The 13679-nt window shown below is 45.5% G+C and overlaps 1 protein-coding gene across 2 annotated transcripts in view; it reads right to left on the bottom strand.

Moving 5' to 3' along the window:
- nlgn2a (neuroligin 2a) overlaps positions 1-13679 on the bottom strand; it is a 198940-nt gene that overhangs the window by 5855 nt on the left and 179406 nt on the right. For both annotated transcript variants that reach the window (XM_047583844.1, XM_047583836.1), the window contains 4 exons: positions 7514-7699; positions 3242-3507; positions 1388-1541; positions 123-489 (listed from right to left, as the gene is read on the bottom strand). In XM_047583844.1, coding sequence (XP_047439800.1) covers positions 123-489; positions 1388-1541; positions 3242-3507; positions 7514-7699 — 973 coding nt within the window. The remainder of the gene's footprint in view (positions 1-122; positions 490-1387; positions 1542-3241; positions 3508-7513; positions 7700-13679) is intronic.

The following is a 13679-nucleotide window of genomic DNA, read 5'->3' on the forward strand; positions in this document are numbered from 1 at the left end:
TAAAAGACATTAGAAAGACACTGAATCTCAACTACTAAGAAGGCATGACACAAGCAGGACAACCTTGCAGTCACACCTCAGAAGTAAAGCATGTTAATATATGAACATTAAAGAAAACCTACCCGGTCTTAGCAAAGTTGGTCCAGTAAGTCATCACCACAGCGCTCAACATCACGTCGTTCTTCGAGAAGTTGCACGGGAACAGGTCCGTGGCGCCGATCATGGGCACGCCAAACACGTACGGTATCTCATCTCCGTGGGCGGCGTCGGCCCATTCGGGTCGCGTCTCGGTCTGGCAGTGGTGGTAGAACGTGTAAAAATAGACCGGGGACTGAAATTCGGCATGGAGCTTGGCAGTGGCCACCGCCGGCGCGACCCACTGGTGATCAGTAAACAGAGCTAACAGAGTCTTCCTTCGCATGTCGCCATTATCCCTGTCTGCCCAGTCTGTGTACATAAATTTAATGGTCTCCCTCAGGATGTCTTTGCCTGGAGAATAACATGTGGTAGGGGACAGGGAGAAGAGGAAAGAGAGGAAAAAGGAGAAATTTCTGATAAGAGTACAGTAATAAGTGTGCTAGAAATCTTTTAGAGTGGACTGTGAAACGTGGGGTTGAGGTAGGTAGAAGCACACGCTATTGAGATGAACTGGAATTACAGGAGCGTTTACGTGAGAGATGGATGGAGAGGAGAAAGAAGAAAGAGATGAGCGACACAAAGAACGAAAGAGGAAAATATGTCTCTCAGAAAGCAGGATGAGTGACAAGCACTTGAGAGGGAGCGTGACTGCATTATCCAAACGTGTCTCTATTTTGACTGAGGCTTGCTGCGAGGGGTTTGCCGGCTGATCTGTTTGGAACAACGGCACTGTGATTGGGAGCTGGCTGCCTGGGGGATGATGAGCGACGGCATTAGTGCCCACGGAGCCTCAAAGGCCAAAGCACAGACCCACCACGGTGAAAGATAATCTCCATGATAGGCAACCTCTTTAGTATGCTTGTCTTGGTTGATACACTTCACTGCGTTCACATTTTTTTTCTTCTTTTTTTTTATCTCTTCTCATTCTTTGCCCACATAATGTTTTAAAGACTTGGCTTTCCACAGGGAGCTGCGGTTCTGGAGTATATTTTTGCTATTTTTACTGTGATAATATAAGGAGTGTAAGTTACCTCAGTGAATATGACATGATTTCTGCAAGAATACATTGATATTTTTGAACCCTTTGAACTTCTCCTTCTTTAACTATCTTCAGTCTTTTTTTTTTGCATCAATGATTGAGGCTCCAAACAAGCAAAAACAATCGTGATGATGCTTCTACATTTGTTAAGTGATTTAAGTGGAGGTAGGGACAATGACAAACAAACAAGGACCAGTTGACATTTCTTACCCTCAGGGTACCCGTAGAGGTTGTCCACAAAGTTAGAGATAGTGTAGTCGAAAGCTGCGGCCGAGATGCCGTCGTTGTCCTCGCTGTCATCCACAAACTTCAGCCCCTCTCCTTGGTTCACACCAATGAGGATGTCATAGTTGAGGAACTCCCCCTGGTGGTGCAGAAGAGAAGAACATGTCGAGTGCTGTAATTGCATCACATGGTCAAATAGATATAGTTCATTTTACAGTTATTTTATTTATGTGATAATAAGATAAAAATGTTGGGCAGGTTTTTGTAATTTTGTTATGAGGCCTTGACTACACTCTTAGGAAGAGAAAGAGGCGATACTTTACTGCTGCCATGATTTATCCTTAAAATTGTCACATCAAAAGATAATAAACACCTCTAATGTTGGCTCAGCGCTGCAGGATATGGGCTTGGAACAGCACATGCAGTAGGTGCTGATCTTGTGGAGGTTTTTAAAGTTAATTAATGCACATCGAGAGCCAGAAGCCTTTTGATGTCCACCTCTAATGTCTGACGGATATCAAACCAGATCAACCAGCCTCAAAATGACAAACATGCACATTTATTTTACTGTTGTAAAACACTTTTTCCCACTCACTGTGAAAACGGTACATTTTCTCCCACTTTTCTGCCACGTTTTTCTGTTGTTAAGACTCATACCAAGCTCCTCAAAGCTGCTTATGTATATTGGTAAAAAGAAAGATGGCAGTTTGTTTTGCATGTGTTGCTGAACTTTACTATATATGCAGAGACCCCAGATATATGACCATACACTGATCAGGAAAAAGAGTTGTGACTCATCAGAGAATGGACATGAGCCTTCTGACGGTGTCCTGTGGTGTCTGTCAACAGGATGTTGTCCTGTGGGTTGAGGGGACGGGCCTATGTTGATCATCTCACAGATACTTGATCAGTTTGGGATCTAGTGAATTTGAAGTCCAGGTCAACACCTTGTGATGTTTTTCATGTTTTTGAATGGTCTCGGTGGTCTGGTTTGGTCTAGGTGGGTGCTACATGTCTAAGATATATCCACACAAATGCTAAAGTTTCCCAGCAGAACACTGTTTTGTCACAAGTTGTTATTTACTTTGTCTGTCAGTGGTTTTAATGATTTGGGTGATCAGTGTCTACAATCTGTATCCTAGTAAATGTGTATCCAAACAGATATGTACTATCTCTATTACTCTGACGTTGTTTCCCCCAAATATTCAGTTTGAATTATTTAATGCTAACTCCCTGTGCTGTTGTGTCTTTCCCTATGGACGATCAATAATAACACAATGCTCATCTTGTATTCCACACCACGGCACAGAACACAATGCCACGGAAAAAGCTGCAGTTTATTCTGTGATGAACTGTATTTCGCGGTTTCATTTTCTTCCCCTTACGGGAGAGATTTCCATTGTTTCACCAAATGACTTTCGAATTAAACTAACCGATTTCCGCTGTGAGTCAAAGGAGCAGGTTAACAGAGCCGCTAAGTGAGCACAATATTAGGTCTGAAAGATTTTCCCATCCAGAGAAACTGAGTCATGTGTTATTGTCAAACGCTGGTTCCCAAACCTAAAGGCCACCGGATAAGATGAGAATAAAATGGGACAAAGGGAATGCAATTCTGGAGGGAATGAGCATCACCAACCCTACAGTTATTTTTCACTGCTTTACAGCTTCGTATGGTGTGACTTCACACCAGCTGGTTAACGTCATAGCCAGATCTGGAACTCTGTGGAAAGGTCACACTCACACCTATTCGGATGAGTTCTTCATATTCTCTTCAGTCTTGAGTCGCTGCACTCGCTCAATGAGAATCCATCTCGGGTTAGATTATGTAGAAAAGCTCACCTGCTGCATGAGAATCTCAGGATCGTCCGGCACCACGTCTCCATCCACAACGGGGCCGAAGGCGATGTGGTAGCGGGCGGGCTGGATGTCCTGGTCCACCAGCTCCCTGAAGTTCTTACGTCGCAGGCAGTCGACGAGGTCGGCCGTCTCCGTGTAGGTGCAACCAACCTTCCGGGCCAGGATCTTGGTGTACTTGAGGGGCTGGTAGTTGACAGACCAGCTGGAGATGGCCGTCCCACTCTGAGCTATGGCTCTATGGAAGAGACCTAAAACAACAGATAATGGTGTATAATTTTTATTAAAGTGTGAGGAATTTGTTTTTTAAAATCCTGTTATTTCTGCAGGCAGTATGTGGTCTTGTGAAGGGTTTCAGATTAGGGACAGGACGCGATGCAGAGAGACGGTTTAATATATAAATGCTCTGGAGCCACGAACCCCTGAGTGGCAAAAACATGACTAAATGTATCAGTAAATACAGTGAGTCCGGGAAAAACGTGGATTATCAGATCAAATTCAGGACAACTGGGCTCGGCAGTGGTCCATAGGAACCAAAAAACAAATAATATTGACACGTGGCCAGAAATCAGTTCTCCTGATATTTATACGGACCTGATTTCAAGGCTGGGAAATACTATACTTATAATAAAGTATGACCTTTTAGTACTTTAGTGCGAAGCTGTTGGAGCTGTGTTGCACAGACTACCCCCTTATTTGGAAAAGTGGATAAGCTTTTAAGCTTTTTTTTAAAAGTTTAAGTTATTTTTAGTTCAGTTCAGTTATGACAAATGTAGCTAAATAAAAGACGCTAATGCTAAGAGCTTTGCTGAGAAGTAAAGTTAGCCGTACAATACTGTGGATGACAACACTGAGAAACTTATCTGGAAGCCTTAAATTAAGGTATGATTTCAGAAAATAAAAAAAATGCAGCATAAATTAATATTACCTCACACCAAACGTGAACCACAACCACCAGGTTTCGGTGTCTGGATTCCAGACGTTTCTTCTTCGATCCATTTTACTTCTCTTTTCTTTGGCAGTCGGAGATATCTGTCAAAAATATATCTCCGACTGCTTCTCAAATCTGTCGGTTCAGTCAATCGCAACAAATTTATTTCACAATTTAGACACTATTAAAGGCCATGATTCAAGCTAATGCTGCTAATCTTCAAGCTCAACCGTCCCCCTTTTGCCGCTCAGTGGCCGTAACCATGGAGACGTCCGCTTGCGGTGACGTCACGTGCATTCCCTCCTTTATGCAACACAGCTCCAACGGTTTTGTACCGCCTAATTTTCAGTTAGTTTAAATTGATTTCAGTTATGATAAATGTAGCTAAATAAAAGATGCTAACGCTAAGAAGTAACGTTATAGCCACACCGTAGCGTCCGAACGGACGTTAAAAGGACGAGGAGGAGTGATCACAAATATTCAGTTGGAACTGAAATAGTTACCGTCGGCCATAACTAACGTTACGCCAAAACAAAAATATCGGCAAACTTATCTGACGGCCCTCCAGGACGTAAATAAAAGTACGCCTTCATAAAAAAATACAGAATAAATTAATATTACCTGACAGTTAATGTGAACCACAACATCGGGTTATGTTAACTAGATTCCAGTTGTTTCTTTATAATGCAGCTATTTACTTCTTTAAATATCCGACTGCAATCGCACAGCAGCTCTTCGCATATTTTTAAAAAAAAATATTTTCTTAATTTAGACGCTATTAGAGCCTAAGATTCAAGCTAATGCTGCTCATCTCCACGCTCAACCGTCACGTTTTGCCACCCAGCGGCCGTAACCACGGAGACGTCCGCTTGCTGTGACGTCACACGCACACCCCGTATACGGGATGGCGTAACAGACCCAAAGCATCACACACAGAGCAAACTATGGTACTTTCTAGTTTAGAAAAAACGAAGGTGGCAGGACTGGGAATAAGCTCATCTGAGATGTCAAAACATCCATTTTCCTCTTCTTTTTTTATTTTTTTTTTTTGTCGTGCCAGCTGTTTCTCCTCTCAGCCTCCCTCCTAGCTGTACCCCCCCTCTTCATCTTTGTCTCTCTCTGTCTCCTCAGTTCTGCCTGTCCTTTGCTGTTTGAACCACTCAAGTGGCTCGTTAAGGGGGCCTCCTGTCTCACTCTTTCCTCCCCCCCCCCCCCCCTTTTTCTTTTCTCCCTCGTACTCCCATCTCCCAGGCTGAAGATTGGTCAGTTAATAAATAAGCAGAGCCGCAGAGCCCCCTTCTTCCTGGGAAATCAATTATAGCTCGGAAACAGCTACACCTACATATCTGTAACGGAGAGAAGACGGAGGCTGAGAGGCGCCAAGAGGTGGACATATTTTTATTCCTCTTCAAAGTCAGTTTCTTTGTCACTCCCTAAGTGCCTCTTGCCTTCCCCTGTTGTGGTACCTTCCTATATTAGCCCAACTCTTTTATTTTCCATTTCCCCGTTTCCCTCCCCCTCCTCGTCTCAACACTCTCTCCAATGCATGGACGCTGCACGTCCCCCCGTCCTATCAGGTATCACTTGCAGCATCTCTGCCACTATCCATCCCTCACGTCTCAGCTGCCCGGCGTGATTTGTGTGATGTGGTGTTGCTGACATGATTGGTGTCCCTCAAGCGCGAGGATGACAGCCTCCTTACCTGGCGTCGCTGGCAGGGGTGGGGAGGAGGGGGTTGTGTGTGGGGGTGGGGGGGGGGGGAGGAGGAGGCGTGACAGACAGGCGGCGTCTAGCGGGCTGATGTTACACGGTTAGATGCTGGTGACGAGGACGATGACGATGGAGCGATGACTTTAGTGGAGACACGAGAATGGAGAAATGGGGTGAGGGGGGTTGTCAGCAACAGGAGACAAGGGGTTAATACAGCTTTTCTCAATCGGTAGGGTATTGTTGCTACATTAAGCAGTGTTACCGTCAAAAGTTAAACAAGCAGTTGCATTTGGATGCACAGCAAAAGATTTAGGGGACACATTCATTCACTTTCTATGTCACATACAGAAGAAGAAGCAGGGGTCTTTGGAGGCTTCTAAGGGCCATAACGGGGTCACCCACCAATAGGAGAGGAAGCTTTGTGAGGCGGCCGGGTTCGTATGACGGGTTAACAGACACCGGTGGTAATTATAAAGGTTGTGTTAAATGGATACACGGACGCAGCAGCAGCAGCAGCAGCAGCAGCAGCACACAGATGCTCGCTCAAGCTTTGACGACATTTGTTTTCGAGGCACATCTACGCAGATGGAATGAGTCAAATATAGAGACGAGCCAGACGTCTACCCGGTGTCTGAGGCGCGCACACACACACACACACACACGCACAGAGCAGTAATTGAAACAGGAACGTGGTCGTGTGAACACGCGCTCTCTAATCTCCCTCTTTCTTCGCACACAGCATCCCTTCCCTGTTTCTGTCCTTCGCAGTTTGCGAGTGCGCGAGACGGAAAGTGAAGAGAGGGAGGGAGGCGTCGAGGGAGAGTCCTCGAACGGCGCCGGGAAACAGAGGAGCGGCGGTCGGAGGAGGACGGCGCGATCAAAGGAGGCGAGCGCGTGGCCGTTTGGCTGCGGATCGCCAGCCCCGCTGATCTCAATTCAGATCAAAGTCGATTGGTCCGAGGGCTTCTGTCTTTTCGGCGGTGCGACATTAACACTTAGCCCTCGGCGTGTGTTGTTGGTAATGGGAAGCAAGAGGTCAGACAGATGTAGGTTTTTCGACGGAGGCCGAGACTTCCTGCTCGCTGAAGGCGGCTAATGCGGGGTCGCGGCGGCACCTATCCTTCAAAGACGTAGACGACGCAACCTGGATCGAACCTGGACTGTGAGCGGTGACCACATGTCTGCTTAAATTCCTCAGTTCAGAGGAAATGCAGCGCCGTCCTTCGGGCGTAGAGGCATCACCTGACGCCTGGGGACATAAGGATTCCTGGGTTGGATGCTGAAAATCTGCATTTTAGTTTAATATAGAACACATGCAGTAGGTAGGGGGTCCCTACTTAATCTCTCCATCAGTTTGGGAGTCCTTGACCTGAAAAACGTTGAAGGGCCCTGGTCTATACAAGTATAAATCTACACACAAGCGCATAGTTTTGACTGGATAGTTTGTAAATGTATAATGCTCCGTGGCTCCTCCGGGATTAGGCGGAAATCATGCAAGCTGAGGACTGAAACATCACTGAGCGGGGACCCACTATTCACGCATTCACATTAAGAGATTAAAAAGGCAACGAGACGACTGCCAAACAACACACGCAGGCACTCGGTAATAAATTCACCCTCCGAGTGGTGCGAGAGGATGAGGAGGTTGACGCAGGAGGCGCCAGCCCCGGAGCCGAAGATGGTGATCCTGTCCGGGTCTCCGCCGAAGTGGCCGATGTTCTCGTTGAGCCAACGCAGGGCCTGGATCTGGTCCAACAGGCCGTAGTTCCCCTTGGCGGATTGATCTCCCGTGCTCAGGAAACCTATTAGTGGCGAGAAAGACGGATGCAGGGAGAAGGCAGGAGAGTATATCGAAGAGAAAATAGATAGATAGATAGATAGATAGATAGATAGATAGATAGATAGATAGATAGATAGATAGATAGATAGATAGACGGAGAGACAGAAGGAAAAGTGCAGTTGGGAAGACGGCAAAGGGAAAGGAGGCAGAGACAGAATAGATGGGATGGGGATGGAGAGGGAACAGAGACAAGATGATGTTATTATCAGTACCTTCAGGATATAATACCTGTGCGGAAAATGATCCTTACGTTGCCCCGTAGATCAGCTTCTAACTGAGAAGGAATTGCAAGCGGCAGAGAACAGGTTTGTGTTTGAGTGGACAACACCAGGAGAGAAGGAAAAGAAGGAAATTTTTTTTTTGTTGAACCTCATAGCGACACTTATGCGACGCCACGAAGAGAACGGCAGCCTGCGCACAATTTTTAACCAAATCTTAAGCTATATACCTTGAAATTCTGTATTCTGCAGTTCTCTTAAAAGCTAATTGCTTGTAAACGCGTGTTGTTCAAACGGTTCTACGAGTCGAATGGTGAAGACGCGTCAGGTTGACGGTCACACCTCTATTCTGGTCTTCCACAGGAGACTGAAACGACGGCTGGACCCCGACCCAATCGGAAAAAAACTCTCCCATTGTCGCCTTTCTTCCTCCTCTCCCCCTTTCACTTTTAGCCGCGCACTACTACAGTCACACACTGCTCTCTGTGTTATTTGTTCAATACTTCCCCCTGATGTCTTTGAATCCAGTTCCAAAGGCAGTGTTCTTCTATAATGACTCCGAATCAAACATCCCTTGTGGACGGACCTCAATGAACTCCTCAGTATTTCTGGGTAAAACAATCATCCATTCATCAGAGCACCGTAATAAAAGCCGCCCCCTCCTTTTTTCTGCGGTTAGCTGACATTTGCCTCTTGCGATTACTGTCGAGTACCTTCGATTGTTCCACCAAAGACCTAAATCTTTTTTTCTTTTCTGTTTAAGTACCCATTAACTGACCGCCTCTCAGATCCTAATGGGACTTCCCATTAGAGCTTTATTAAAGACAGGTGCACTGGAAAGGTCACCCGTTAAGCCGATACAGTAGATGTTAAACACTTGTTTAGCGCCAGGCTCCGGTCTCGTACAGTAAGTTGCCGGCTATGGGCGCCTAATTAGTGTTTTCAAGATCTCTGGCATTTCCTATTCCCATTTCCCATGCGTCATTTCCTCTGGTCGGTTGCTGGTCTTTACGGGGGGAAGGGGGGACAGTTAGGAAGACTCCAGAGGATATGCACGCGGGATACAAATGAAGAGCTCAGCAACTTGTGTTTGCTGGGGATGAATTAGCGGCCGCGCAACCTCGGTCAGCACGAGTCAGTGGGCAGAGGCAGACGTTGCATCAGCTGTGCACTGGCTAACGGAGTCTGACAACCCTATTAATTAATTAATTAATATATTTTCCATTTCATTTCTTTTTGAATTATTTTCACACTTATGTTTCACATATGTGTGGGGCGGTGGAAGTACAGTCCTCTGAATCTCTCACTGAGTAGGCAGTTGCGCAGCAGATTAAAAAAAAAAAAAAGGATGTTAATAGTTGTTGTTTACAAAAAAAAAAGAGCCTGTGATTGGACACAGAGGATTAATCAAAATAAAAGGCAACTTCACCTAAGTTATCGGAGGGACAGATACATCTAAAGCTATAGAGGTCAATGGACAGAAGTACCAACACCTTTTAGGACAAGGTGCAACCAAGTGGTGGAAACGAGATAATTAACCAGCACTTTCTCTAAAAATATTATAGGAAAAAGTATGAAAAAGGTTGATGCAAACAATTATGGCATGGACATGAAGTAGCTGGAAGTGTGCCTGAACACTGCTGGTATAATAGGGAATTAAGATAATGGTAAAAAAAAGGACACGCTTCTACTCACGACAACCTACACCAACACACACTCTAGCTGGATCCTTACAACTTCAACCATGAACCTAGAAGCCTGCAGGAGTCGTCTGCTTGAAAGGGGATTGAATCTGCGCGGACTTTTTTAGTTAGCGACTGAAATCAGCTTTTTTATTTTTATTTTTTTTGGAAGCCTAATACCTACAGGAAAGGATTAGGGCCACTACACGACACTACAATGCAAATACATGAATTGTAGTTAGAGCAAATTATTATTATTATTATCTGAAAAGAAGTGAAAAAAAATCAGAAAAAAAGAAAAAAAAATCTGAATTCTGGGGAAAAAAAGTCAGAATTCTGACTTTTTTTTGACTCAACTCTGATTAAAGTCCAAATAAAAAAAACAACAACAAAAAGACAAAAACAAATACTCTTTCATTCGCTGCATTTTTCAGTGGCCCTGATCTTCTTGCGTGAATACCAGATTAGAAAGGTATAAAGAATTTATTTGCATTTGACAGCAAGCAGTTGTCTATATTACACCGCACACAATGAAGGGAAGGTAACAGAACACACCGATCCATCGCTTCTATCTTCAAGTACAGCCAAAATCAACCAATCTTTATTAGAAATCATCTGTAAAAGCGAAAGGGATTAAAGCGCAATCACTCAACGGGCACCTCATTCCATTAGTGGGCTATTGTCCTGCTCTTTACAGACCACAAACACGCACAAATAAGCAGTGTGCCCGGGTGCATTAATTAAACCGAGCGCAAACAAGAGGCAAATAAGCTGCCCAATGCCCCGCTGCAATCACCGCGATATATTAAACATAACCAATTATGCTAATGAGGCCATTAATTAAGCTAATTAATGGAATTCGTGGCAATACTTCTATGTCAGCGCGGTTTCTGGCAGCGGCGCTGAGGCTGAGTGCGGGTATACAAGGTGGAAAAGACAAACGTTTGTTGTTTATTATTAATGTGCAACCCGATGACGAATCGACTGCATCCTGTGGAAAACACACACACACACACACACACACACACACAGAGAACGCAGACAACCGAGATCCGAAAGTTCTCTTGCTGCAGCCGAAGCCTCCGTCTTCTACTCAACCTTCAAGCTGCGTCCATCTGACTGCGAGTGAGTGTACAGCAGCAGGCCACTTCACCGTCCTGCCCGCCCCCTATAATCTGATAAAAGGCTTGGGGAAAGAAAAAAAAAAAAAATATATATATATATATATATATATATATATATATACATATATTATATATATATATATATATATATATATATATATATATATATTATATATACATACATATTATATATATATATATGGAGGAGCTGGTTAAAACGCAGCAATGCGAGATGAAAGCGCAGCTCTGCATGAATAGCCTTTAAAATGGCTGTGGCGAGGAATGGTGATGGAGAGAGTAAAGGAGAAGGCGCGAAGGATAGTGGGTGTTCTGTGAGTCCCGGATAGAGGCACACTGTTTCATCTCTCTCCAAGACACCAGGGGTTGGCGCGCGCACGCACACACAAACGCACACACACAGAAAGAGACGCACACAGGGACACTGATCAAAGGCTGACACTACAGAGAAGACTGCCTCCTCTTCTCTCCATCTCCCTCTCTCCTCCAGAAACAGACCGCTCGCGTACATGCGAGCGAACAACAATCGTGCCAATAAATACCGACCACAAAAAAACAAACAAAAAAAAAAAAAACAAAGAGCCCGCGCAAATCGTTCAAAATTGCCACAGATAACTCAGTGCGCGCCCCTCCTTTTCCCGCCTTTACAAGCAAACACGCAAACCCTCTTGTGCGTCTAACCTACGGCCACAGTGAAGGAGCGGCGAGGCTTTTACGCGCCCCCAGAGAGCATTGACCCGACATTGTGCTCACGGACCCGGTGCGCTCGCGCAGGTTTCGCTATGTGTGTGTGCGCGTCCGTGATTTTGAGCGCCTGGACTTGCGGCCGCTGGATAACAAAGCAGCGCCTCCACCGCACCGCACCGCACCGCACCGCACCCCCGAGCGAATTCACTCGAGTCAGGGGGGTTACGCGACACGGGCGGGAAAAAAAAAGAAAGAAAGCAAGAGGCGATGGGCGTGCTCTCGGCGGCGCAGTAATTGTTATCGTTCAGAGGAGCGCACGCGTCACCGTCCAGAGGAATGAACAGATGTGAGCGGCTCCAAACACCTGAATAATGTATGGGACACACACACACACACACACACACACACACACACACACACACACACACACACACACACACACCTCAGACTGTGCCTGATAAAAGCTACCTGTCTGTCACACAGACTTCAAACTGTGTCTAAGTGTATTATCACAATTACAGCAGCGTACCCCCGCTGCAAGGGCCGAAACCGCGCCATCATCCTGCCCCCACGCTGAACGTTCGTCGATTTCCAGGGTTTGATGCCGAGCGACGCGAGCGAGGAGAAGGAGGAGGAGGAGGAGGAGGAGGAGAAAAGAAGGGAAACATTCCTCTTTTTCCTTCATCGAGCCCCCACAAACACCACTTTGGCTTAGACACAGCGATCGGCCTTGGGTGATTCGCTCCGCTCTCCCCCTTCTTTCTCTTTGCGCACATCCCCTCTCTCTAAGTTTCTTATTACCGTTGCCCCGGCCGAGGCGACCGCATTATCTGTGAAATTATTCAAATTTTATGCCCTCGCACTGGGCAGGATCGACTCCGACTGTGAAGTCCTCTTCCCGAGCAGATAAACAACAGCACTCTCGAGATGTGAACAACGCGCCGAACGAGGGGGGAAACCTGCCCGCCGTCGGCCTCAGCCGTGCACATCTTCCTTCGCCTCCCGCTGCTTCCAGTTCCTTCGTTTTTTTATTTAAAACGACAGCCTCGCTCTTTCCCGCTCCTGCCCGACGTCCACAACCATTTCTTAAGCAGTCGCCTCTGATTTCTCGTACGGCAGAGACGACAACAGCTTGAGATCCTCTACAAGCTGGAAAACAATGCAACATCGGCTCAGTTAAAATCAAACGCACCTCACCGTGTCAGACTCGTTTATGGGTCAGATTTTAGCGTTAGCCGATGAATGCGTCGTAATAACTCCACTGCAGTGTAGTTTTCAGGGGAAAAAGACACGGGAATTCACGAAAAATACACTCGTCACTACAATACAGATACACAGAAGTATGTTAGCAAGTACTGAGTGATAGAGGTCTGAAGCTTTTATTTCCAGCTGGAATTCTTTTTGCAGACAGATGAATTTAGGGAGGACTTATTAGCTTACCTAGTCCCAGATCAAATGCATTAATAATAATAATATCACTAAAGGTATGTCAGTGTGTTCCACTTGGAGACTCATGTTTCAATGTACACTCATAATCCATAGCTAAAACAAAAATCACATAAGAGGACACCTGCATGTTATCTCTGACGGTGTTAGCGTGGTTAGTGTCATTGTTGTTGGATATTGAGTGTTGGTTGTCGTCTATGTAGGCATGGGCACTGCTTATTGCTGTCAAACTGAATTGCCTTCAGGACAAATAAAGTCGTATTGAATCGAAATGGATTGAACTGCACTGCTTCTACTGTAACTGGGCCAGCCATCACAGAAATGTAGAGGGACGACCATGTCCTTTCAATGCTTGGTTACGGACATGGATTTTGCTACTTGAGGTGTCAAGTTATTTCATTCATTATTACTCAGGATGAGATGTTACAATCCCTTGTGCCAAGATCTGAGGAAAAACACATTTAGAAGTGCAGTCTGACTGAAAAACCATCCAGCAGGCTAGCAGTCAGCTACCAGCTAGCAACCAACAAGAAGACACCAGCTAACTAGCCTAGCCAACAGCAGTAGGTAAGAAGTGATGGGATATGCGACTACACTTCAACCAACACTTCTCCCCTCTGTGAAAGACAAGGCAAAACACATTTAGAAATTCAGTCTGAATGAAAAACCAACCAGCAGGCCAGCAGTCAGTTACCAGCTAGCAACCAACAAGAAGACACCAGCTAACTAGCCTAGCCAACAGCAGTAGGTAAGAAGTGATGGGATAT

Source organism: Mugil cephalus, chromosome 1 (assembly GCF_022458985.1).
Source record: "Mugil cephalus isolate CIBA_MC_2020 chromosome 1, CIBA_Mcephalus_1.1, whole genome shotgun sequence".
Classification (NCBI taxonomy): Eukaryota; Metazoa; Chordata; class Actinopteri; order Mugiliformes; family Mugilidae; genus Mugil; species Mugil cephalus.